Source organism: Saimiri boliviensis, chromosome 11, assembly GCF_048565385.1.
Source record: "Saimiri boliviensis isolate mSaiBol1 chromosome 11, mSaiBol1.pri, whole genome shotgun sequence".
In the NCBI taxonomy this organism is placed as follows: domain Eukaryota; kingdom Metazoa; phylum Chordata; class Mammalia; order Primates; family Cebidae; genus Saimiri; species Saimiri boliviensis.
In genome coordinates this window covers 86,570,792-86,597,951 of record NC_133459.1, presented here as the reverse complement: position 1 = coordinate 86,597,951, position 27,160 = coordinate 86,570,792, and the positions used below count along the sequence as shown (strand labels likewise).

At 39.3% G+C, this 27,160-nt stretch overlaps 1 protein-coding gene across 4 annotated transcripts in view; it reads left to right on the top strand.

Moving 5' to 3' along the window:
* Positions 1-27,160, top strand: part of KYAT3 (kynurenine aminotransferase 3) — a 72,909-nt gene that overhangs the window by 7,883 nt on the left and 37,866 nt on the right. The window contains exons 1-9 of one of the 4 annotated variants that reach the window (XM_074381147.1): positions 492-580; positions 8,712-8,831; positions 16,556-16,648; positions 18,411-18,469; positions 19,047-19,191; positions 22,067-22,216; positions 25,254-25,340; positions 25,884-26,009; positions 26,105-26,225. In XM_074381147.1, the coding sequence (XP_074237248.1) occupies positions 8,826-8,831; positions 16,556-16,648; positions 18,411-18,469; positions 19,047-19,191; positions 22,067-22,216; positions 25,254-25,340; positions 25,884-26,009; positions 26,105-26,225 (787 nt within the window). In that variant the 5' untranslated portion in view covers positions 492-580; positions 8,712-8,825. Of the gene's footprint in view, positions 1-480; positions 581-8,711; positions 8,832-16,555; positions 16,649-16,677; positions 16,924-18,410; positions 18,470-19,046; positions 19,192-22,066; positions 22,217-25,253; positions 25,341-25,883; positions 26,010-26,104; positions 26,226-27,160 lie in introns of those variants that run through there. The other 3 variants (XM_010331121.3, XM_003943258.4, XM_074381148.1) reach the window with 3 other exon arrangements.

Sequence of the window (27,160 nt, the reverse complement as noted above, 5' to 3'; positions counted from 1 at the left end):
ACCTACTATCATTCATCTTTTCAAACAACTTTTTAAATAACCTGTTTCTAACAACTTCAATTTACTGTTACAAACTGTGCTTTTACTAGTGACTGTTATCCAGAGGATTCTGAAATTTGAGTAGTTCCTAGATTAAAATACTCTGGATTTTATAGCTCTTAGAAATCGAACTTTCACTTACTGAAATTTAATGCTCTTGACTAAAAGCCTTATTCTTTGAATTAAGAATATTCTTACAGCTCTCCGTTTAAAATGATGTGAATATAAATTTATATAAGGAAAAATACATTTATTAGAATGCTTCCAGTAATGAGAGATTGTATTATAGGAAGAACAATTGAAAGAAAGCAAGCTCACTTATCAAAAATGTTTACTTGGATTTTACATAAGCTTATGATATATCAGCTAGCTATAAGCGTCTGATAGTGTTGTACCTATCATATGTTTATTCCTCTTCTCAATTTTTCTTATATTTTGTAGGATGTTTTTGGCCCAGAGGAGCCTCTGCTTTCTTAGCGGGAGAGCAGAATTCTTGAAGACAATTTCTTCTTCCAAAATCCTCGGATTCTCTACTTCTGCTGTAGGTATTGCTTACTTACAGATAAGTTATTGTACATATTCATAACTGTCTTGAATTCTCTTTCTCTCTATTTTAATGCCAACATGACCACCTTTCTTCGGGCCCTCTCCCAACATAGAAATCGGCTGAAGCCGAGGGAGTGGGTGTGCTTACCCAAGGTAACCATATGAAGCCATGGCACTAAATGGGTGTTTGTGTGCAGAATCATCCTTTGTGGAACTTTTATTAGACTATGTATGCCAGGGCCCATCATGAGCTGTTCTGATTCTGTATATCTGGAATGTATTTTCAAAAAATCTTTCCAGGTGATTCTGCTGTATGTACCAGACAAGAACCACTGGCAATGCATTATTCAAACTTGTGGACTATTTGGGATAGCACTAAATCCTCTCCTTACCTAGCAGTGGAATGGTTGGATTGCATAGCAGCTTTATGTTTAATTTTTCAGTAACTGCAAAAGTGTTTGTACCATTTTAACTACATTGGAAAAGTGTCTACACATCATCAGAGACTTTGCATTTAAAATAGTCACACAGGGATAAAGAGATAAATATTCTTCTTATTGATGGGCAAATGAAAAAGACTGGCCGGTGTTGCAAAAGTGATGTTTAAATCAAGAAAGACTTGTCAGAACCAGCCATATAATGTCCTGTAAACCTACTTAGAATGTTCATTTCATCTACATCATCCTTAATGTCATTGAAAACCTACTGGGAAGGTTACCTCCAAGGAAGGGAATAGAATGGAGGATGTACTGTACTTTCCTGTATTACTTGCTTTTTTACAAAAATATTTTACTTATTCTTCTCTAATTTTAAAGAATGTTTTGAATGCTAAAAGAAAAATGTAGGTGGGCATGGTGGCTCACACTTTGGGAGGCTGCTGCCAGTGGATTGCTTCAGAACAGGAGTTCAAGAGCAGCCTGGGCAACATAGCAAACCCCCTTCTCTATTAAATATACAAAAAATTAGCTGGGTACACACCTGTAGTCTCAGCTACTTGTGAGGCTGTGATGGGGGAATCACCTGAGCCCAGGAAGTCAAGGCTGTAGTGAGCCATGTTTGAACCACTGCTCTCCAGTCTCCTGGGAGGGAGAGAGGAAGGGAGGGAGGGAGCGGGGTGGGTGTGGGGAAGTGTACTGCTATATAATAAGAGGAAGGCAAGGGAGGGGGGGGAAGGGAAAGGAGGGGAAGGGAGGGAAGGGGAGGGGAGAGGAGGGGAAGTGAGAGGAAGGGAAGGGAGGGGAGGGGAAAGGAGGTAAGGAAAGAAGGAAGGAAGGGAAGGAGAAGAAGGAAAGGGGAAGGGGGAGGGGAGGAGATACGAATTGCAATCTCAGCCGGGTGTGGTAGCTCACGCCTATAATCCTGTAATCCCAGCAGTTTGCAAGGCCTTGCAAGGCCGAGGCAGGCAGCTCACCTGAGGTCAGGAGTTTAAGACAGCCCAGCCAGCATGGTGATACCCCATCTCCACTAAAAATACAAAAATTAGCCAGGTGTAGCGGGCACCTGTAATCCCAGCTACTAGGGAGGCTGTGGCAGGAGTATCACTTGAGCACAGGAAGCAGAAGTTGCAGTGAGTTGAGATCGCCCTACTGCACTCCAGCCTGAGTGACAGAGTGAGACTCTGTCTCAAAAAAAAAAAAAAAAAAAAAAAATTCAGTCTGAAGACTAAACCTGAAATGAAGATTAGTCTAACAAAGTGTGGCATGTGATAGAGGGGTTGTCAAGGGAGTATGTGGGAACTCCCTGTACTTTCTGTTCAACTTTGCCTTGAACCTAAAACTGCTGTAAAAAATAGTCTATTAATTTTTTTTTAAAGAGCTTATAAAATTTAAATGTCCACCAGAGAAGCACAAAAGCAACACTGGACAAAACCTTTTCTTTAGGTCTGTCCTTCCTTAAAGAAATCAACTTTCTCCCCCCGCTCCCGGCAGAGTCTCCCTCTTGCTGCCCAGGCTGGAGTGGCATGATCTCGGCTCACTACAGCCTCTGCCTCCCGGGTTCAAGCAATTCTCCTGCCTCAGCCTCCTGAATAGCTGGGACTGCAGATGCCCACCACCACTCCCAGCTAGTTTTTGTATTTTTGTAAAGATGAGGTTTCACCATGTTGGCCAGGCTAGTCTCAAACCCCTGGGCTCAAGCAATCTACCTTCATTAGCCTCCCAAAGTGCTGAGAGTACAGGCATGAGTCACCACATCTGGCCCAACCCTCTCTTTTGATGTGAAAGTATTACCTTTTGTACATTTAGTCCATACCCTACATCTTTGCCTCCTTTAGTGCAAAGTTGCTCATCCTACTTGTATCTGAGAGAATCTTTTCTATTTTCTGAGTGGGCACTAGTTTTGGAGTGTATATATATTATGTGCCATGAACTGTGTTTTTCCACTTATGGCTTTGCCTCATTTAATTGCCATAGCACTTACATGGGGCAGGTATTCATTTTCCTGCTTAACAAATGAGGAAACTGAATTTCAGAGTCGTTGGGTAACCTGCCTACTTCACACAGTAGGAATTTTGATGTTTAATTTTGAACTAAGACCTGGCTTGAAAACTCTTTGCATTAAACAACCTTGAACAATATCAATATACTTAGGATGTAGGTGTATTTTTGGCACAGAACATGGCATGTGTGTGAGGGACTGAGCACAGACATGTCCAGATTCAAACTTACCATTCTTCCTGGTGCAAGTGCCCAGCAAAAACCTGTTTCTCAGTCTCAAACCCAAACTTCCAGTTGTCCTGATTGGTTCAGCCTGATTCTGTCCAACTCTGATTTAATTATAACTGTGAGGCTAGGGGGCTGGGATTACACAGTGTAGGCAGGCAGAAGGGGCCCAGGCCTACTGATATGTGTGAGGACAATACTCACACCCGCCCTTCATTTACTCACTTTTCCAAGGTCTTGGCTTGAACTCAATTTTTTTTTAAGAGAGCAAATCAGGCTTTTTGTCCTTGGCTTGACCTGACTCCATTTCCTGGCATTCCAGCCATGTATTTACATATATTATCAGCTCTTGGGTTTAGAGAAATCCTTGTTTGCAGTAAGCTTGTTTCTTTAAAGTAACTGTTAAAAAAGATAATTTTCAGAAAAAGGTTAAATCATGACTCGTACAAATATAAAAAGAGCATGTGCTAAATAAAGATTTTTATTTTACTCATGTGATATGAGGGAAACAGACAGAAGTGATAACCAGTACAGAGGGAAAGTCAATAAGCACAAATTTATATGTAGTAAAGGAACTGGATTGCAAATGAAGGCAAAACTGATTTTTCCACAGGGTAGAGGGAAGATAATCAAAACTAGAACTGGAGTTTGCAAGCCTATCACTTAGCTTCAGTTTATAAAAGCACAGGATAACTGAGGGACATATTCTAGCCTTGTAATTATCAGCTGTAAGGCTGTGCTGTGACCAGTACATAGTTCTTTTTGGTTTTTTGGTTTTTTAAAATTTTTATTTATTATACTTTAAGTTCTGGGATACATGTGTAGAACGTGCAGGTTTGTTACATAGGTATGCATGTGCTATGATGGTTTGCTGCACCTATCAGTCCATCATCTACATTAGGCATTTTTCCTAATTCTGTCCCTCCCCTTGCCTCCCACTCCCTGACAGACTGGTGTGTGATGTTCCCCTCCCTGTGGCCATGTGTTCTCATTGTTCAACTCTCACCTATGACTGAGAACATGTGGTGTTTGCTTTTCTGTCCTTGAGTTAGTTTGCTGAGAATGATGGTTTTCAGCTTCATCCATGTCCCTGCAAAGGGCATGAACTCATCCTCTTTTATGGCTGCATAGTATTCCATGGCATATATGTGCCACATTTTCTTTATTCAGACTATCATTGATGGGCAATTGAGTTGGTTCCAAGTCTTTGCTATTGTGAACAATAGCAAACAAACATACAAGTGCATGAGTCTTTATAGTAGAGTGATTTATAATCCTTTGGGTATATACCCAGTAATGGAATTGCTGGATCAAATAGTATTTCTGGTTCTAGATCCTTGAGGAATTGCCATACTGTCTTCCACAATGGCTTTCACCAACAGTATAAATGTTCCTTTTTCTTCACATCCTCTCCAGCATTCCTGACTTTTTAATGATTGCCATTCTAACTGGCGTAAGAGGGTATCTCCATGTGGTTTTGATTTGCATTTCTCTAATGACCAGTCATGATGAGCTTTTTTTCATGTTTGTTGGCCACATAAATGTCTTCTCTTGAGGAGTTATCTGTTCATATCCTTCGCCCACTTTTTGATGGAGTTGTTTTTCTTTTGTAAATTTGTTTAAGTTCTTTGTAGATCCTGGATATTAGCCCTCTGTCAGATGGCTAGATTGCAAAAATTTACTCCCATTCTGTAAGTTGCCTATTCACTCTGTTGACAGTTTCTTTTGCTTTGCAGAAGCTCTTTAGTTTAATTAGACCCCATTTGTCAATTTTGGCTTTTGTTGGCATCGCTTTTGGTGCTTTAGTCATGAAGTCTTTGCCCATCCCTATGTCCTGAATGGTATTGCCTAGGTTTTCTTCTAGGGTTTTTATAGCTTTAGGTCTTACGTTTAAGTCTTTAATCTATCTTGGGTTAATTTTTGCATAAAGTGTAAGAAAGGGGTCCAGTTTCAGTTTTCTGCATATGGCTAACCACTTTTCCCAACATTATTTATTAAATAGGGAATCCTTTCTCCATTACTTGTTTTTGTCCAGTTTGTCAAAGATCTGATGATTATAGATGTGTGCTGTAATTTCTGAGGCATCTGTTCTGTTCCATTGGTCTATATATCTGTTTTGATACCAGTGCCATGCTGTTTTGGTTACTATAGCCTTGTAGTATAGTTTGAAATCAGGCAGCATGATGCCTCCAGCTTTATTCTTTTTGCTTAGGATTGCCTTGGCTATACGGACTCCTTTTTGGTTCCATATGAATTTAAAGTGGTTTTTTTCTAATTCTGTGAAGGATATCAATGGTAGCTTGATGGGGATAGTATTGAATCTATAAATTACCTTGGTCAGTATGGCCATTTTCACGATATTGATTCTTCCTATCCATGAGCATGGAATGTTTTTCCATTTGTGTTCTCTCTTATTTCCTTGAGCAGTGCTTTGTAGTTCTCCCTAAAGAGGTTCTTCACATCCCTTGTAAGTTGTATTCCTAGGTATTTTGTTCTCTTTGTAGCAATTGTGAATGGGAGTTCACTCATGATTTGGCTCCTTGTTTGTCTATTATTGGTATATAGGCATGCTTATGATTTTGGCACATTGATTTTATATCCTGAGATTTTGCTGAAGTTGCTTATCAGCTTAAGGAGATTTTGGGCTGAGATGATGAGGTTTTCTAAATATACATTCATGTCGTCTGCAAACAGAGACAATTTGACTTCTTCTTTTTCTATCTGAATACCCTTTCTTTCTTTCTCTTGCCTGATTGTCCTGGCCAGAACTTCCAATACTATGTTGAATAGGAGTTGTGAGAGAGGGCATTCTTGTCTTGCGCTGGTTTTCAAAGGGAGTACTTCCAGCTTTTGCCCATTCAGTATGATATTAGCTGTGGGTTTGTCACAAATAGCTCTTACTATTTTGGGATAGGTTCCATCAATACGTAATCGCCTGAGAGTTTTTAGCATGAAGCATTGATGAATTTTATTGAAGGCCTTTTCTGCATCTATTGAGATAAGCATGGTTTTTGTAATTGGTTCTGTTTATGTGACAGATTATGTTTATTGATTTGCATATGTTGAACCAGCTGTGCATCCCACAGATGAAGCCAACTTGATCGTGGTAGATAACCTTTTTGATGTGCTGCTAGATTCAATTTGCCAGTATTGTATTGAAGATTTTCACTTTGATGTTCATCAGGGATATTGACCTGAAATTTTCTTTTTTTGTTGTGTCTCTGCCACATTTTGGTATCAGGATGATTCTGGCCCCATGAAATGAGTTAGGAAGGTGTCTCTCTTTTTCTATTGTTTGCAATAGATTCAGAAGGAATGGTACCAGCTCCTTTGTACCTCTGGTAGAATTCAGCTGTGAATCTATCTGGTCCTGGGCTTTTTTTGGTTGGTAGGCTATTAATTACTGCCTTAATTTCAGAACTTGTTATTGGTCTATTCAGGGATTCAACTTCTTCCTGGTTTAGACTTGGGAGGGTGTATGTATGTAGGAATGTATCCATTTCTTCTAGATTTTGTATTTTATTTGCGTACAGGTATTTATAAAATTCCCTGATGATAGTTTGTATTTCTGTGGGATTGATGGTGATATCCCCTTTATCATTTTTTCTTTTTTTTTCTTTTGCAGACCGGCACTTTATATATACACATACACATGGCAGAAGGTACAAGGACTCAATAAGAAAATACACTCTGTGTTTAGGTGAACCCCCATCACCACCCACACAGAACACTCCGGGCTGAGGAGAAGCAAGGGCACAACCATAAATAAAGACTAGAAGGGAAGGTCACTGTTCGAAGGGCAAACACAGGCGGGGCACGCACTGCCGAGAGGAAACAGGACCTGTTCTTTCCGGGGAGGGAGCGATACAGTGGCACAGGAAAATAGTGGCGCTGTACTTCGATAGAAAACTATGCACTGGAGACCTTAGTCTCCAGTGCATAGTTTTCTATCGAAGTACAGACTTTTTTCCCAGCTATATTATCTCTCAGAAGGAGTCTAAATTGCTTCCCTTTCACTCAACAGATCTGTTCAGTCAATGGATGTTGAATAGATATAGCATATTCAGGCACAAATAATTCTTTATAAAATAAAGATCTAGGCCAGGCACGGTGGCTCATGCTTATAATTCCAGCACTTTGGGAGGCTGAGGCAGAGCGAGACTCCATCTCAAAATAAATAAATAAATAATAAAATAAAGAACAAAATATATGTTGCTTCACAGTTCCAGTTAAGGCCAGCCTTGGTGGCTCACCCTTATGATCCCAACTCTGGAAGGCCAAGGCAGGCAGATCATTTGAGGCTAAGAGTTTGAGACCAGCATAGCCAACATGCTAAAATCCCATCTCTACTAAAAATACAAAAATTAACCAGGTGTGATGGCGCATGCCTTAATCCAAGCTGTTCAGGTAGCTGAGGGACAAGAATTGCTTGAGCCTGGGAGGCAGAGGTTATAGTGAGCCAAGATTGCGCCACTGCACTCCAGCCTGGGTGACTATGGGACTCTGTCTACAAAAGAAAAGAAAAAGCTACAAAAAAGGGTTCCTGTTAAATATACACACTTTTAAGTCTAATATAATTGCATTTTTTCTTTATATATCTTTAAGTCACTTTCTCTGCTTTACATTTCCACTTTTGAGTTTTGCTTTCATTTCTTCCACCACTATAGGAACATTTTTGTTTTCCTCTGCCATCTGGTGGCAAAAGAAAGTAATTTTCCTGGTTTTTTGAATGGAGAGTCATACCTTAAAAGGCATCTAAAATCTATGAGATAATTTTGTTAAAGTCAGCTTGCTTAGGGGGTCCTTGGTCCAGAGGCAGAAAGAGGGCATGATTTCAGAATACTCTGGCAGCTTTTTAAATATGGCTTTACCAAGTTACAGCAAACTGTATCCATTTAGAATTACAACTCAATGATTATTTTGACAGATGTATATGCCGTGAAGCCACTGTCACCATCCACATGCAGAACACTTCCATCACCCCAAAAAGATTCCTCAAGTTCCTTTGCAGTCCATCCCTCATGCTGCTGATTTGTCTTTGTCGCCATATATTAGTTTTCTTTGTGTTGTTGTTTAGTATTTTATATAAATGGGATTGTGTAGCATGTACTTTTTTTTTTATGGTTTCTTTCACACACATAATGAATGTGAAATTCATCAGCTCATGGTGTATCAGTAGCTCATTACTCTTATTGCTGAGTAGTATCCCATTATGTGAATATGCCATTATTTGTTTTTCTGCTCACCTGTTGATGGACCTTGGGATTGTTTCCAGTTTGGGACGACTGTGAATAAAACTGTTAGGAACATTTGTATACAAGCCACTGTGTAGACATAGGTTTTCACTTATCTTGGGTAAATACCTAAGAGTAGAATGGTTGGCTTGCATGGCAGATTTATGTTTAATATTTAAGTAACTGCTAAACTGTTTTCCAAAGGGTTTATACCCTTTTCTGTTCCCACCAGGGCTATATAGAGTTCCAGCTGCCCAACATTCCTGCCAACACTCAGTTTTTGGCCATTCGGATGGGAATCTAGTGGTATCTCATTGTGATTTTATGCTCATTTCCCAGGTGACTAATGCTGGTAAGCATCTTTTAAGGTACCTTTTGGCCAGTTTCATATCTTCTGTGAAGTGGCTGTCAAATCTTTTCCCACTTTTAGTTGGATTGAGTTGTAAAAATTATTTATATATTCCTTATTAAAGTCCTTTGTAAGATACATGTTTATAAATACTTTTCTTTCATTCTATGGCTCAGAATCTGCAACTTTTTAAGAGATATTTGAGCCCACTGAATAATATATAGATTTTACAGTTGTTTTTTTTTTAAGTCAAGCAATAATAATCATTAACATTTTTGGAGTGTTTATCTCTCAGTCCCTCTGTGGTCATGCAGGTGGGAGATGTGACTCTGTTTAGTCTCAAGTAAAGAAATGGAAACTGAGCGAGTGGGTACAAATGGAGATGAAGCAAAGCCCTGTGATAGTCAAGGTTTCTGTTGCCATTCAGCCTGGCTACACCTCTGCCTTTCCCTTGGTAACATGAGCTTTCTAATGAATTATTCCTTTTCGCCTAAACCGTTTAAGATTTAGTTTGCCTCCTGCAACTAAGAGATCTGATTACTATTAGCTTTGGAGCCTCAAAGGCATCTTATGCACTGGTCCCTTCCCCACCATCCAACCTGAAGCATGTACTCTGCCCTTTAGCAAAAATCTCAACTCCACCAGATGTGGTGGCTGATGTCTATAATCCCAGCACTTTGAGAGGCCAAGCCAAGAAGATGGTGTGAAGCCAGGAGTTCAAATCCAGCCTGGGCAAAGCAAGACCCTCTCTACAAATGAATGTTTTAAAAAAAAAAAAAATTTAAGGTCAGGTCTGGAGGCTCACACTAGTAATCCCAACACTTTGAAAGGCCAAGGCAGGAGGATCACTTGAACCCAGGAGTTTGAGACCAGGCTAGGCAACACAGCAAGATTCTATCTCTGTCAAAAAATAAAAAATAATAATAAGAAGAAAATTATCCAGGTGTGGTGTCACACACCTGTAGTCTCAACTACTCAGGAGGCTGAGGTGGGAGGATAATTTGAACTTGGGCAGCGGAGGCTGCAGTGAGCCATGACTGCACTGCTGCACTCCAGCCTGAGCAACAGAGCAAGACTGTCTCCAAAAAAAAGGCATACTGGCACACGCCTGTCATCCCAGCTACTTGGGAGGCTGAGGTGGAGATCGCTTTAGCCAGGAGGTTGAGGCTGCAGTGAGCTATGGTGGTGGCACTGCACTTCAGCCTGGGTGACAGAGCAAGACTGTCTCAAAAAAAAAAAAAAAAAAAACGACAACTCCACCCAGAGAAGTAACAAAATCTCATGGCAGCATGAGCAGTCAACACAATTCTATAGCAGGTAAAAAAAAGGCAAAAAAGCTAGGAAGGAACATAATGAAGTTTCTTTTTAAGATAGATCTGTATTTAAACAAAGAAAATGCTTAGGAAGTAGGAAAAGTGCTAAGGAATGAGTGAATACTAAATGTCATCATTGTGATGGTTGGAACATCAAAATATATGTAATATATGATACATACATGTATATATTGTATACATAAGTATAAATATACATAATGTTTTTACCTTATAGACTTTTTAAATGTTTCATTTTTGACTCTTTTATAATAACACTTAGCTTAACACACAAACTATGCAAACTATTTTAAGATATTTAATGTCCTTATTCTATAAGCTTTTTTCTATTTTTTGAAATTTTATTTCATTTTTTCACTCTTTTTGTGTTAAAAACCAAGACACATACATTAGCCTAGGCCTACCCATGAACAGGATCATCAATAACACTGTGTTCTACACCCATATCTTGTCCCACTGGAAGGTCTTCAGGGGCAATAATATGCATGGAGCTGTCATCTGCTATGACAACAATGTCCTCTTCTATAATATCCTGAAGGACCTGCCTGAGGCTGTTTTATAGTCAACTTGTTTTTGGATAAGGGTACACTCTAAAATAACAATAAAAGGTATGGTATAGTAAATACATAAACCAGTAACATAGTTGCTTGTTATCAATATCAAGTACTGTGTACCGTACATAATTATATGTTCTAGACTTTTATATGACTGGCACTGCAGTAGGTTTGTTTATACCAGCATCACCACAGACACATGACTAATGCATTGTGCCACAATGCTACAATGGTTAGACACCACTAGGCAAGTAGGAATTTTTAGCTTCATATAGTCTTTTTTTTTTTTTTCTTTTTTTGAGACTTGAGTCTCTCTCTGTCACCCAGGCTGGAGTACAGTGGCATGGTCCTGGCTCACTGCAACCTCTGCCTCCTGGGTTCAAGTGATTGTCCTGCCTCAGCCTTCTGAGTATCTGAGACTATAGGCGCTTGCCACCATACCTGGCTAATTTTTGTATTTTTAGTAGAGATGGAGTTTCACCATGTTGGCCGGTCTGGTCTCGAACTCCTGACCTCAGGTGATCTGCCCTACTTGGCCTCCAAAAGTGCTGGGATTACAGGTGTGAGCCACCGTGCTTGGCCTGCTTCCTATGGTCTTATGAGACCACCAACATATATGCAGTCTGTCACTGGCCAAAACATGTTTATGCAGCAGATAACTCTGTGCTGTATAGATAATGTAAATCAAAAGTTCATACGTTTAGTTTGATAGAACCAGATAACTACAATATTGAGGATATTGTCTTTCTTGTGATAATTAGTTTTTTTACAATAGAGCATTCACCTACATCAAACTTTAAAATGAAGGGAAAAATAGCAGAGACCATATAATTAAAATACACAATAGAAACACCAAAATGCATTGCAAAACACTGGAAATAACAAATGCCCAGCAATAGGGGAATGAATGAGTAAAATGTGATACAAAAACAACCAAAAATACACATTATAATTAAGTAAAATTTTTATGACTCAGGAAATTCATAAAATACTTAAGATATAGTACTCTGTTAAGAGACAATGAAAATATTTTTTAAATGACACAGGATTGCAACTACAAAACCCTACTTCATACATCTAAAAGACAGTAACATTTTGGGCCCCCAGCATCCAGGACCCTCATGAAAGGGGTACTCACTTCTGCTCTTTTCCTGGTCCTTAAGTGTGGTGTCCATCTGCTTCCCAAGCTTGATTCTCTGTTTTCACCTCTCCAGCCATTAGCTTTGTGTTTTATATTTCTGGCCTTTTCTTGTACTTATTATTATTGTTACTAATATTAAACTTTTTGGCTGTGACCTTGGCATCTCTGGATGAAGACCTGATTCACAGCCCATACTACACAGATATCCACAGCCTTGATGCACCCACCTTCAGCCCATCATTTAGGAAAACGTTTTCTGTACCTGTTCCATCCAACCTGCCTCACATCTTATGAAAAGAATCCTAAAAATATATCCAATTGAAACTTTGTTGTACTAGGGTCTTAAGATCACGGGTTCAACTTATAGTGCTAGTTCTTTTCATCTGTTCAAACTTTTAAAGACTTAATCTTTTCCTTATTTTTGTCTAGATTGCCACCTGGTGGTGAATTTTTATAACTTCGTTGTTTTAGCCTCAAGTTAACAAAAGTTAGGTTAAAGATGCTACTTACGATTTTCCTAGTTGTTTTGCCTTAGTAACATAGAAGTACAGGCCTTTAATCACCGTGGTAGCCAAAGTCATGTCACAGGGTTAGCTGATCCAGGAATTATACAAGCCTTATAGACATTCCCTTACTTGCCTGGGACTCATGCCCTAATTCCCCATAGGATTCCAGATTTATTTTATTTATTTTATTTTTTATTTTTTATTTTTATTTTTTGAGTCAAAGTCTCTGTTGCCCAGGCTGGATTGCGATGGTGTGATCTTGGCTCACTGCAACCTCCGCCTCCCAGATTCAAGCAATTCTTCTGACTCAGCCTCCTGAGTAGCTGGTATTACAGGCGCCCACCATCACACTCGGCTAATTTTTGTCGTTTTGGTAGAGACAGGGTTTTGCCATGTTGGCCAGGCTGGTCTTGAACTCCTGACCTCAGGCGATCCGCCTGCCTCAGCCTCCTAAAGTGCTGGGATTACAGGCGTGAGGCACAGAGCCCGGCCCCAGGTTTCTTTTAATTACCTGATACTGGATCTTCTCTGGGAAGTAGTTCTTACTTAGAGACAGTGAGCACTTGGATCTACTGCTGAATTTTAGTGACTTTGAACATCGTATAGTGTCTTGTAAACTTTCACCAGCGTGTTAGTTCCTTCTGGTTGCCTTAACAAAGTACTACAAACTAGGCAGCTTAGATAACAACAGTTTATTCCCATGCCGTTTGGGAGGCTAAAAGTCTGAAATAAGTGTCAGGAGGGCCAGTTCCTTCTGGGGGTTGTGAAGAAGATTATTCTATACCTCCCCACTATCTTCTGGTGACTACCTGGAAATCTCTGCTTTCCTTGGCTGGTAGGAACGTCACCTTAGTCCAGGCGTCCCCAAACTACGGCTCGTGGGCCACATGTGGCCCCCTGAGGCCATTTATCCAGCCCCCCACTGCACTTCGGGAAGGGGCACCTCTTTCATTGGTGGTCAGTGAGAGGAGCACAGTATGTGGCAGCCCTCCAACGGTCTGAGGGACAGTGAACTGGCCCCCTGTGTAAAAAGTTTGGGGATGCCTGCCTTAGTCTGTGCCTTCATCTTCACACAGGGTTCTCCCTGTATCTGTGTCTATTTCCAGATCTCCCTTTTTATAAGAACACCAGCCATATTGGACTAGGGTTCACTCTAATGACCTCATCTTAACTAATTATATCTGCAGTAACCCTACATCCACATAAGGTTACATCCTGAGGAACTGGGAGTCAGGACTCCAACATATGAAACTAAGGGGGACACAGTGCAACCCGTAACAACCACGTATCTCATTATAACTCCAGACTTCATTTCCACCACATTTTCACAATTATTTGCTGCTTTTCCTTGCTAGACATTTACATTTCCTTGCCCCACTGACATGAGGCTTAGCCATGAAATTGCTCTGCCCAATAAAATATGAAAAGAAGTGATGTGTGCACATCCAAACAGAACCTTTTAAGAGCTTTTCCTTCTGCCTTCAAACAGGCAGTGCTCCAGATGGAGGCTGTTTCATCAGCCTATGTCTCAGAATGACAGTGACACAGACCAGGGCAGCAGCTGAACCTTAGTGGATATGCAGTATCAACAAGGAAACCTTTATGATTCTAGGTGACCAAGACTTTGGGGTCATTTATCACTGAAGTATAAATTAACTTTAGCTGACTGACACAGCTAACTGATACCATAACTTCACCCCTGTAAAGTGAGTGAGGTGTTTTATTTTTAATTGATTCATCAGATAGTTATTGAAAACTTGCTATGTGCTAGGCATAGAACTATACGTTGGACACTGTGATGGTGTCACCTTGGCTATGCCATTGTACCCAGATATTTGCCAAACACCAGTCCAGATATTTCTGTGAAGGTATATTTTAGATGAGATTAACATTTAAATCAGTAGACTTTCAGTAAAGCCAAGTACCGTCCGTAATATGGGTGGGCTTCATTCAGTCGAAGACCTTAAGAGGAAAAGACTGAGGTCCTCGAGGAAGAGGGAGTTACTTCTGACTCCTGCAGCATCAGTTCTTCCCTGAGTCTCCAGCCTGCTCTGCGGATTTCAGATTTGCCAACCCCCACAAACACATAAGCCAGTTCCTTAAAATAAATCTCTCACCCGTTCTATTGGTGCCATTTCTCTGGAGAACCCTGACTAACGTAGACAGACATCAGTGAACAAGCTATGCTTCAGTCTAAGGGAAGATACAGACAGTAGATTCTTGGATATGTTTCATTCCACATAATTTCATTATAATGTTGGTAAGGAAAAAAATTGATTTCAGGCCAGGACCACTGTCAATGTGGAGTTTGCACATTTCTTCCCATATCTGCATGGGTGTTCTCTGGGCACTCCAGTTTCCTCCCACATCCCAAAGCTGTGTCCATGAGGTGAATTGGCATGTCTAAATGGTCCCAGTCTGAGTGTGTGTGGATGGGTGCAAGTGCACCCCGCAATAGGATGGCATCCTGTCCAGGGTTGGTTCTCAGGGTAGGTTCCAGCCACTGCAATCCTGAACTGGTATAATTGGGCAAATAATTATCTTACTTTTTGTTAGTCTTTCTTAAATGTATATATAGCCCACATTTATTTCAAAGTTTCATATTAGAAGTGTTTCAGGCCGGGCACGGTGGCTCACGCCTGTAATCCCAGCACTTTGGGAGGCCGAGGCGGGTGGATCACTGAAGGTGAGGTCAAGAGATCAAGACCGGGCCGGGCGCGGTGGCTCAAGCCTGTAATCCCAGCACTTTGGGAGGCCGAGGCGGGTGGATCACGAGGTCGAGAGATCGAGACCATCCTGGTCAACATGGTGAAACCCCGTCTCTACTAAAAATACAAAAAAACTAGCTGGGCGTGGTGGCGCGTGCCTGTAATCCCAGCTACTTAGGAGGCTGAGGCAGGAGAATTGCCTGAGCCCAGGAGGCGGAGGTTGCGGTGAGCCGAGATCGCGCCATTGCACTCCAGCCTGGGTAACAAGAGCGAAACTCCGTCTCAAAAAAAAAAAAAAAAAAAAAAAAAGAGATCAAGACCATCCTGGCTAACATAGTGAAACCCCGTCTCTACTAAAATATAAAAAATTAGCTGGGTGTGGTGGCGCGCGTCTGTAGTCCCAGCTACTTGGAAGGCTGAGGCAGGAGAATTGCTTGAACCCGGAAGGCGGAGGTTGCAGCGAGTGGAGATCGTAGCACTGCACTCCAGCCTGGCGCCTGGTGACAAAACAAGACTCTGAAAAAAAAAGAAGTGTTTCAGTCTTTATTTAGAAGTGTAGTAATGTGTTTGTGGCCAGAAATATGCCGAAGGAACTGAACTCTTATTTATCTCAATTAGCCTATGGTAAAATTGGTCATGCTGTATATCATTTTGGTTAAGGCTACAGTTTCCAAGAACCTATATGACACTTTTAAGTGATGATTTGCTATACTGCATTTAATGGAAACACATAGGAGAAGCACCTGACCCTGACTAGTGGAACCAAAGAAGGCTTTCGGGAGGGAATGAAGTTGAATTTGAGAAGTGCACATGCCAGGTGGAGTAGGAATTAGCCAAGTGCAAGGATGGGGTGGTGGGGACCAGTGATTGGACTGAGTAGAGAACATACCTTCTCAACAAAGATATGAGCTCCCCCAGGAGAAGAAAATGGGTGCTTGGCAGACAAGATAAATCTTAACTATATCACACTTTTGTCACCAACGAAGCTCAATTCTATCTGACAGAATCGTATTCCCCTTTATATTTGATTGAGGGGAAGGGAGATGACTAGGAAAAATGCCTAAGAAGCCTTCTTAGGTGGACAATGATAAAAAAGACGTTGAGAAACATTGGTATAAAAAGAGTGTTTGGGCAGAGGAAAGATCACACATAAAACTACTGAAATGAGAGAGAACACGGACTATTTGAAACATTAGAATAGGTGTGGCATAGAATTGGTAGGGAAGAGGAAACAGGAAGAACAATGAGAGAAGAGGCCAGTCTAGAAACAAATTTTAAAGAAAGTTAAACCTGAAAGTACATTCCAACCTCAATTATCTAATTAATTTTAAGTAAAGTTGGACTTGGTGTCTAAATTGTCTACAACACATCATACTCTTTTATGTACGAATCATCTTTTGTGTTTGTGGTCACTACTGAATGAATTAAGCTTTAGACATTGTTTCAGAGATAGAAAAGAGCATTTGTTAAGATATATGTTTCCCCAGGCGCGGTGGCTCAAGCCTGTAATCCCAGCACTTTGGGAGGCCGAGGCGTGTGGATCACGAGGTCAAGAGATCGAGACCATCCTAGTCAACATGGTGAAACCCCGTCTCTACTAAAAATACAAAAAATTAGCTGGGCATGGTGGCGAATACCTGTAATCCCAGCTACTCAGGAGGCTGAGGCAGGAGAATTGCCTGAACCTAGCAGGCGGAGGTTGTAGTGAGCCAAGATCACACCATTGCACTCCAGCCTGGGTAACAAGAGTGAAACTCCGTCTCAAAAAAAAAAAAAGATATATGTTTCTGCCTATCATGCTGGAACTTGGTAGTTCTACAGTTCTTGTCTCTAGAATGGCATCATGTTGAGATGGGTAATTATAATGCTATTCCAGCAAGCGTTTTAACCTCTGGGGAATTTTCATGTGATTTACTTCATTGGAGTTTCAAAGATTAAAAATATGAGACTAAAAAGGGTATTTTTCTTGGTCCCATTATTTAGAATAGAATGAGAACAATGGTCTATTTAATAACCATTATCATTATCTTCTTCCCAGATTGAATTAAAATTACATTAATATCCTATTAGAAAATTCTTTGCAAAAATGCTGTCAGTCATTTTTTTATTTCTACCAGCAATGAACTCAAAGCTAATTCAATACTTTTGAGAGATAGTATAAAACTTAATTTTAGAATCTGAAGAACTAAAAAATTGTATGCTATGTGATAATTATTAACTCCTAGTTTTCTACCATAGCCTTAGCTTAGACGTTCTTATTACATAGAAGACGATGTAAAATTATATAATAGTTCTAAGTATGGATTCTGGAGTCAGACTGTCTGGGTTCAGATCCTGAGTTGAACCTGTTTGGGTTTAAATGTTAATAGCTTTTATAAACTTGAGCAGACGTAAAAGTTGTGGGATCTTAACCTCTCTGTTCCTCTGTACCTCATAGTTCTAACTATGTAACAGAATTGCTACATAGGGTTTTTGTAAATATATGTTAATAATGAGTTAATTATGTAAAGCACTTAGAACAGTACCTAGCACATACTCAGTACTCAATAATGCTAGCGGTAATTATGGAACTCCCTTACGGAGTAGCTTTAAAACCATTAGTTGAGTCTTTCCTATATGCCATACAAGGAACTTAATTGTGAAACTCAGTACATCTTACCTGAAATGATCTTCAGAGTGTGGCTTAAGATTTTTTTTAACTGACTTTTTTTTTTTGCATTATTATTGTTTTCTTTACTACCACAAGCCTTCAGACTGATTAGCTTTCTAGGCTGGGATGATACTTTTTGTCCTTAGGTGAGATGAACATCTAAAGTTCATTTTAAAAAGCACTTACAGCCAAGCATGGTAGCTTACACCTGTAATCCCAATGAGAGACCAAGGTAGGAAGATCACATGAAGCCAAGAGTTTGAGACCAGCCTGGGCAACACCACAAGACCCTGTCTCTATAAAAAATACTAACAAACAACAACCACAACAACAAAATAGCTGGGTACAGTGGAATATGCCTGTATCCCAGCTACTCAGGAGACTGAGGCAGGAGGATTGCTTATGCCTGGGCGGTTGAGGCTGCGGTAACCCAGGATTGCACCACTGCATTCCAGCCTGGGCAAGGCAGCCGTATCTCAAAAAAAAAAAAAAAAAAAAAAAGGGGCATTCCTTCAGTAGTGGGTAGGAGATGAATTTCTCTTCAGAATTTTGTGTTGGAGTCTAAGATTTATCTTTTAGGACTACCATTTACAATGTAACAGTAGGGAAAAGGAAGAGTGACCCATGATTTAGCAGCATTTTAAAATTTTGACTAAAGCAATTAAATTCCTTTCAATATTTATGTATTTCAGAAAATGTCACTGAAATTCACAAATGCAAAACGAATTGAAGGACTTGACAAAAATATGTGGTGAGTATCGTAGAACAAACAATAATAATTTAGTGAGGTTTTCCTACATATTTTTATATCTTTAGATGAGAGGTTTTTTTTTTTTTTGCCTCATCCACGATCTATAAATAAATGTGCTTATTTAATTCATCCATTAAATGAAAATGGAGGGAAGTTAGCAATCCGTACACTGAGCGTTCATTTAGCGCACATGGTGGACACTGGACATACGGCAGAGAAAAGGACAAATGTTGATGCCCTCATGGAACTTACCTTCCAGTCCAGGAACTTTTCTTATTAGTTCTGTTCTCTAATAGTTGATAAGAGAACTTAGCAGCAGCTGGAATTGTTGAGAAAAAATATATATATGGTTAAAATGTGGCTAGCAGGAAATTGAGTTTGTAAGGGTTCATAAATTCAGCTGTCATTCTGTTTGGTAAACTCATTTTTGTGGGTGGTAAATATTTGTTGGAAACTCACTTTTTTTAAACCTATAGGACTAAACTAGGTCTTATTTTTCAGTTTTGTGATAAGCCTATAAGATGTAAAAAGCAAACTTTATAATTGTAGTACTTACTAATTTTTTTTTCAATTTTAGGATTGAATTTACCAAATTGGCTGCAGACCCTTCTGTTGTGAATCTTGGCCAAGGCTTTCCAGATATATCCCCTCCTATATATGTAAAAGAAGGATTATCAAAGATTGCAGCAATTGATAGCCTGAATCAGTATACACGAGGCTTTGTAAGTATATCAGGACCATATAGGGCATGAGCTTTTATTTTGGGGTGTGTGTGTGTGTGTGCTTTTTTTACATTTACATGTAAGTGACTTTCTGGGACCAGCAGTCCCATCCCAGCAATGACAGGAACTCCTGCCCTTGCCCTATGTCCTGAGATGAGCCTTCCCCTACTTTCAGCTCCTCTACACTTTTCTTTTGGCCCCTAACTTTCTGTTGCTCCAAGATGGGATCCTGTGGCAACAACAAGGTAAGGAACAATATTCTCTTGAGACATATCTTTTCTATCTCATCCACATTCATGCAGCCTTAGCACTGACCTCTTATTTAATATACTCTATATCCAGCTAGTTACCTTTTTCCTCCCTGTCCCAGCTTACTCCCATCCTTCTGTAATGAAATGCCTATGACAGCCAAAGATTTTCCAGATCAGATGTACCTTTGAACTGTAGACTTGTATCTGTTGTGTCAAAAGCTATATGATTGTCATATGCCTGACCACTTGTCTTTTCCTTTTATGATATTGTGGGAAATAGAGAGGGGAATAGTATAGGAGGAAGCCTGTTTTTTGTCTTTTATAGTGATGTAACTACAAAAATCCATACAAGGGCTTGGCTTTGGGAATCCCACAGGGAAAAAGCAACCTGTGTCACAGGGTTTGACACTGGTGAGAATCCCTGCTCTTCTAGACTCTCACTTCCTGGCCCACCCTACAGACCCCTATTTCATACCTACTCAACATAACCCACTCCCTGGCCTATACAAATCCATAATGAAAGGCTAGAAATAAATCAACAATAGAGAAAATTAATGATACCAAAAGCTGGTTCTTTGAAAAGATCAGTAAGTAAAAGTTTTAGCTAGATTGATCAAAAAAAAAGAGAAAACTCAAAATGCCATATGAGAAATCAAAGAAGGAATATCATTACTGATCATACAGACATGAAAGCAATAATAAGATAAAGTTATGAATAATTTTATGTCAGTTAATTGACAACTTGGATAAAATGAATAGATTATTTAAAAGATACAAATTACCAAAACTGACACAAGGAGAAATGAGAAATGCAGCTAGCCCTATGTTAGTGAAAGAAAATGAATTTGTAGTTAAAGTCTTCTTATAAGCAAACCTCGATGAATTACTGGTGAGGTCTATCATGCATTTAAGGAAGAACTATTAGGTTGGTGCAAAAGTAATTGCAGTTCGCCACTACTTTTTTTTTTTTTTTCCTACAGAGTCTCTATGTGTTGCCCAGGCTGGAGTTCAGTGGCACGGTCTCCGCTCACTGTAACCTCCAACTCCCTGGTTCAAGCGATTCTCCTGCCTCAGACTCTCAAGTAGCTGGGACTACAGGCACCCACCACCACACCTGGCTAATTTTTGTATTTTCAGTAGAGACAGGGTTTCACTATGTTGGCCAGACTAGTCTTGAACTCCTGACTTCATGATCCACCTGCCTTGGCCTCCCCAAGTGCTGGGATTACAGGCTTGAGCCACCGCACCTGGCCTGCCATTACTTTTAATGAAAAAAAAAAAAAAAAAACACTATTACTTTTGCACCAGCCTAATAATACCAGTTCTGCACACACTCATCCAGAAAATGGAGCAAGATAAAAAACTTTTACTTATTGATCAACAATTTTTTTAACTTGAAATGTAAAGAAATGCCTAATGGTTTTGTCTGACCTTTTAATCAGGGGTTTTCTATCAGGGTAATGATGGTCTCATAAAATTAATTTCAGCACTATCACCAGACTATGACATTAGTCACCTCAGGGGGGATGGGAATGAAATAATATTGAGAAACAATTCTAACTTTTTTACACATCTTTGCCTAGTTTTACGTATTACATGAAGCATAAATTATTTTTGTATTTAAAATTTTTATTTTAAAAGCACAATCATTCTAAGAAATGTGTATAGCGTTTATAGTTGCTTTTCAGATCTCCTTTTGGTAGAATTTGTTAGACCTGCTATTAAAGTAAAATTCAAAGGGACTCAGTTTATTGCTCCAGAGCCCAAGATGCTTTCAAACAAAAGCACATGACCTGCACTTGCACTCTTACTCTCAAGGGATACAAAATCAGGGTAGTACCTCAAAAGCAAAAGGGGGAGGTAGATGCAGGACAGAAAAGAACAAAAAATGTTGACTTAAATACCAAATAAAACAAGGGGAAAAGGGAAAGGAAGAAAGAAAAGGAGGGAAGGGGAGAGAACCTGGAAGAACTGAGGGAGAGGTAATCCAGGAGCCGTCAGACCCCCTACTTGCCTCAGACTGTACCTTCATAAACCCTTCACTTCTCTTATGAAAGTAGTACCTTGGATAACCACCACTCTCTTGACCATTAATGTGAGTAGTGTCTCACTTCTGCCTAACATTTGCAATCACATCAACACTGGTGTTCATGTCTTTGGTGAATTTGTTTTTGTTCTCTCTCTTTAGTCCATTGGTTGGCATAACCTTCTTTCCAGCAATCGGGAAGAACCAAGGAGAGGGTATACAGTTAGTATGGGTTTTTTTTTACTTATTTTAACTGGGAAACAAATCCAACTGTTTTGAATACGATTTAATTGCTGTCAAAAAATACTAAGAGTTCATCTTTATTCAGAGCAAATACTTTGAAATTATATAGTCCCAAACCCTTTATTTAGTAAGAAGGTTTAATCATTAGCAAGCCTCCATGACCATTAGTGTGGGAATCCTCTAAATGTAGGAAATTTTTAAAAATGTATTGCCATTAAAAAATGTAAATTTTCCTTGGGTAATTATAAACATCAAATCCAAATTTTAAAAATTATTATATTTTAGAGTCATATTACCTCAAACAGTAGGTCCCATATTTAAATTCAAGGTTTTGTTCTTACTTTTAATCCAACAGGGCCATCCATCACTTGTGAAAGCCCTGTCCTACCTGTATGAAAAGCTTTATCAAAAGCAAATTGATTCAAATAAAGAAGTCCTTGTGACAGTAGGAGCATATGGATCTCTTTTTAACGCCATTCAAGCATTAATTGATGAGGGAGATGAAGTAAGTATATTAACATTAGCATAATACCTATATTAATCAACTATCATTTTTCCCACCTTTGAATCTTTTACTTATATTATGCTCTTTTCTTTTTTATTTTTAATTCTGTTTTAAGTATAATGCATGTACCATAAAGTTCACAAATCTTAAATGTACAGCTGGATAAATTTCTGTGTAACTACAACCAGATGAAGATATAATACATTTTCAGTACCCAGAAAGCTCCTTTGTTCTTCTTCCTAGTCTATATTCTCCCAGAGGTAACTACTCTTCTGTCTTCTATTACCATAGGTTTGTTTTGACTGTTCTTTTACTTGATATGAATAGAATTATGCAGTGTATACTCTTGGGTCTGGATCCATTTATTTTTGTGTCTGTGATATTCATCAATTTTGTTGCATATAATTTATTCTTATTTTTATAGCCTTTTTAAATAAGGGCAGATGGAAGGGACTACCACTGCTGGGGAAAAAGAATCTTTTGTTTTCATTGCTAAAATAACCTTTAATTGGAACTTGGTCTGCAAGTTTTTGATCAACGTGTTTTTGTGCCCAGAAATTGCATAAGCTCTCCCATGTGAGGATGGTGGGGTTTTTTGTTGTTGTTGTTTTGTTTTTTGTTTGTTTGTTTGTTTGTTTTGTTTTGTTTTTGAGATGAAGTCCCCCTCTGTTGCCCAGGCTGGAGTGCAGTGGGGTCATCTTGGCTCACTATAACCTCTGCCTCATGGGTTCAAGTGATTCTCCTGTCTCAGCCTACTACTGAGTAGCTGGGATTATAGGCACCCACCACCATTCACAGCTAATTTTTGTATTTTTAGTAGAGAAGGGATTTCGCGATGTTGGCCAGGCTGGTCTCGAACTCCTGACCTAAGGTGATCCACCTGCCTCAGCTTCCCAAAGTGCTGGGATCACAGGCATGAGTCACTGCGACAGGCTAAGGATGTGTTAATGTAACAGGAAGGTTAAATGATTTCTGCTATTTAGTACTGTGATTTATGACCAACTTTTGCAACTACCTCACTCATCTCTACCCCTATTTTCCATTATAATTCCAGTGCCCTTGCTTTAATACTTTTTGACTCTTTCATTTGTTCAGAAAATACTGAGGATCCAGTATAGGCTAAGCACTGTGAGACAGAAGATTTCTTAAAGATAGGTCTTATGCAGTAAGAGTTCCCTGTCTAGTAGAAAACAGAGTTGCAAATGGATTAAAAGGAACATCGTGTGTTAGCCAATAGCAGAGAATGTGTAATTTATGGTAATAACCAACGGAAGAGGCAGTCACCTCTGCTAAGTCTGGAAAACTCCAGAGAGACATTGCTTAAGCTGGGTCTGAAGAATGAATATTTATCCTGATCTATATTGTTAACTCTCTTTGAACTGTCATAGCCCTTTACCATACCACTTTTATGAAAGATGCTGCTATCTGCTTTGTATTATGTTATTCTTTTACACCTTTGATTTCCCTCCACTGTGCCAGGACAAGGTATTTAAGGAAACATATCAAGGAAGTTCACAGTTTCATATACATAATCTCCTTTAATCCTATAACATAGTTTTGCCTCATACTTTGATGTTGTTAATCCTTTGTTGCTTCTTTCTCTCCACTCTTTTTTTTTTTTTGAGACAGAGTTTCGCTCTTATTACCCAGGCTGGAGTGCAATGGCGCGATCTCGGCTCACCGCAACCTCTGCCTCCTGGGTTCAGGCAATTCTCCTGCCTCAGCCTCCTGAGTAGCTGGGATTACAGGCACGAGCCACCATGCCCAGCTGATTTTTTGTATTTTTAGTAGAGACGGGGTTTCACCATGTTGACCAGGATGGTCTCGATCTCTCGACCTCGTGATCCACCCGCCTCGGCCTCCCAAAGTGCTGGGATTACAGGCTTGAGCCACTGCGCCCGGCCTTTCTCTCCACTCTTTTGGAGTATCCCGAGGCTTAGCCCTTAGCCTTCTTTCCTCTATTCTTTATTCCTTAGTCAACTTATCTAATATTTTGAAATCACATACATGTCACTTGCTATCATACTGACCTATTTATTGTTTCTTTATAGCATTTATTACTGTCTGAAATTATCTAATATCCTTATTTGTTTCTCCATTCATTATAAGCCTTTCTCAGTAGAATGTAAGTTCCAGGAGAACTTTATAACTTTACTGCCAGCACCTAAAATAGTGAGGAATCAATAAGTACTCTCAAAAAAAGAGAGAGAGGAATTGTTCACATCATAAAAGTAGAAAAATCAAGATGAAGAGTAGGAGGTGTATTCCTCCCACCCTACTGCCCTGCCTCTCCAATTTATTTTCCTTTGTTGAGCTCTCACTTTGTATCGAGCATTATATTTCCCACTAGAGTTACAAAGATAGGTCATCTTAGTCCCTGAGAACTTCACAGATGAGGCTGGGTACAGTGGCTCAGGCCTGTAATCCCAGAACTTTGGGAGGCCAAGGCAGGCAGATCACTTGAGATCAGGAGTTGGAGACCAGCCTGGCCAACATGGCAAGACTGTCTCTACTGAAAATACAAAATCTAACAGAGCTTTTGAGAAGAGAGAAACATCTTTACTCTCAGGATAGTGCTTTTAAATTATCACTTTATACCAGGGAAGATTACAGTGTTCTCTTTCCACATAGGCTGCTGTCTGTCACTGCCTATATATCACTCATATTCTAGATGTTATTTTCTAATTTGAAATATGAAGAAATGCTTAATAGTTTTGGCTGGAATATCCCTTTGAGAATGTGATAGCCCCACACTCCCAGTAAATCTACCTGTGTGCTAAGAAATGTTATATGTAATTTCAAATGCTCCCACTGCATGCTTATTTATAGATCTCCCTAAGATACCAAGGACTGTAGTCAAGACTACCTGGAAAAGTTTATCTCCGAGGTCTCTTCCCCTCAGATGTTGGCTCCACAAGGGCAAAGCCTGGCTTTTTTACTGCTGGATCTCAACACATAATATAGTGCCTAGCCCACACACTATTAATAACATGAATAAATAATTGATAGGTTATGATCTTATCTGCTTTCATTGCAGGTCATAATAATAGTGCCTTTCTATGACTGCTATGAGCCCATGGTGAGAATGGCTGGAGCAACACCTGTTTTTATTCCTTTGAGATCTGTAAGTTTGCCAGTATGGGTCATATGGCAAAGTTTCAAGACTTAAGACGTCTGGAAAATACCAATTACTTTGTCACTGATAAAGTTACTATTTTGATTGCATTCAGAGATTTACTGAATATCTTTGTCTAGTTGTCTTTTTAAATATTTTCAAAATAAGTAATACACTAAGGAGAACCACAAAATCTTCAGCTAGCCTTACAGTATCAGACATGTTAACCATAGTTACAGCTGGCTCCTGTGAAGGAATAATTACAGCAGTTAATGTTGACAGGGCTTGTTTTTCCATTTAACAGGTGTGAGCATAAGACTTAGGTCTTTTTGGGCTCTTGAGGCAGAACCACAGCCTAGTTATTTCTGTTTATTTTCTTTGTTAGTTTTTTCTACTTTTTTTTTTTTGTTCCTACTCTAAGGAAGCATTTGTTGGTAATTTATCCAGTTACCTTTGCCATGACTTTCTTTGATTTTTTTTTCCTTATTAGTTTATTCATTTGTAAGACAGTAAACATGACAGTTAAATCATATCTTCATTCTTCATGCTTAGAAACCTGTTGATGGAAAAAAATGGTGTAGTTCTGACTGGACATTAGATCCTCAAGAATTGGAAAGTAAATTTAATTCCAAAACAAAAGCTATTATACTAAATACTCCACATAACCCACTGGGCAAGGTAAGCAAGTCTCTTATCTCCTTATACAGTCTTCTGACCTATCATTTTCTCACATGTTGAATAATTAGCTGTGTTCTTTCCTTTATTATGTGTAGGTATATAACAAAGAGGAACTCCAAGTAATTGCTGACCTTTGCATCAAATATGACACACTCTGCATCAGCGATGAGGTTTATGAATGGCTTGTATATTCTGGAAATAAGCACTTAAAAATAGGTACTGACTATAATATAGAGTCACAAATCTCAATGTGTTTGGGCACATATGGAAGAACTGATTGGAAAGGATCCCAGACCAACTCTAAAATGACACTTAAAAATAGTATTTGAATGAGCAGTACTTTTCGTGAATTGATGAATAACTCAAAGGACAAAGAGTCAGAGATTTTGGATCATACTCTAAAGCTATGATACCAAAGAAGTCATTCTTTTGCCCAAATCTCTGACTTCTTAGCAGAAATCCAACAATTACTTGTACATAAGACACAGGGAGTTTACTTGTACCTGAAGAGGTTCTAGATGGTCTGTGCTGAACAAGTTACCAAAATGCCAAGTCAACAGAAAGAAATACAGAGGTAGTAAGGTATGCTGCTTGGCCCTTGCTTGAGATTCGGCCGTTACTACTGGACTATCTCACAAATGCCATAGTGTCTGCTGAGGTAGTACAAACCATGTCAATTAGAGGATTACAAACTGTGCTGCAACCTTTGGGTCTTTGCACCTCCCTTTCCTTTGCCTGGAAACACTTTTCCAAATAATCCATCTGACTCAGTCCTTCGGCTCCTTCAGGCCTTTGTCCTAATGTCAGTTTCCATGACCATCACACTGAAGATAGTTACACCTCTCCCTCCAGCTTTTGCTTTGTCCTTTTTCTGTTTTGTTTTTTTTCCTCTATAGTAAATATCAGAATCTATATATTTTACTTCTACACTGCAGTAATGTAGGGATTTTGTTTGTTAGTCTCTTCTGTATCCCCAGTTTCCATAGAATCTTGTACGTGATAGAGAATTAGAAAGAAATTGTTGAATAAATGAAGAGGAAAGATGAAAAAATTAAGGGAAGAATGACTTAAAAATGTGGCAGGAATAGGTAAATTTTAAAATTTAGGCTAGGTGCAGTGGCTCATGCCTGTAATCCCAGCACTTTGAAAGG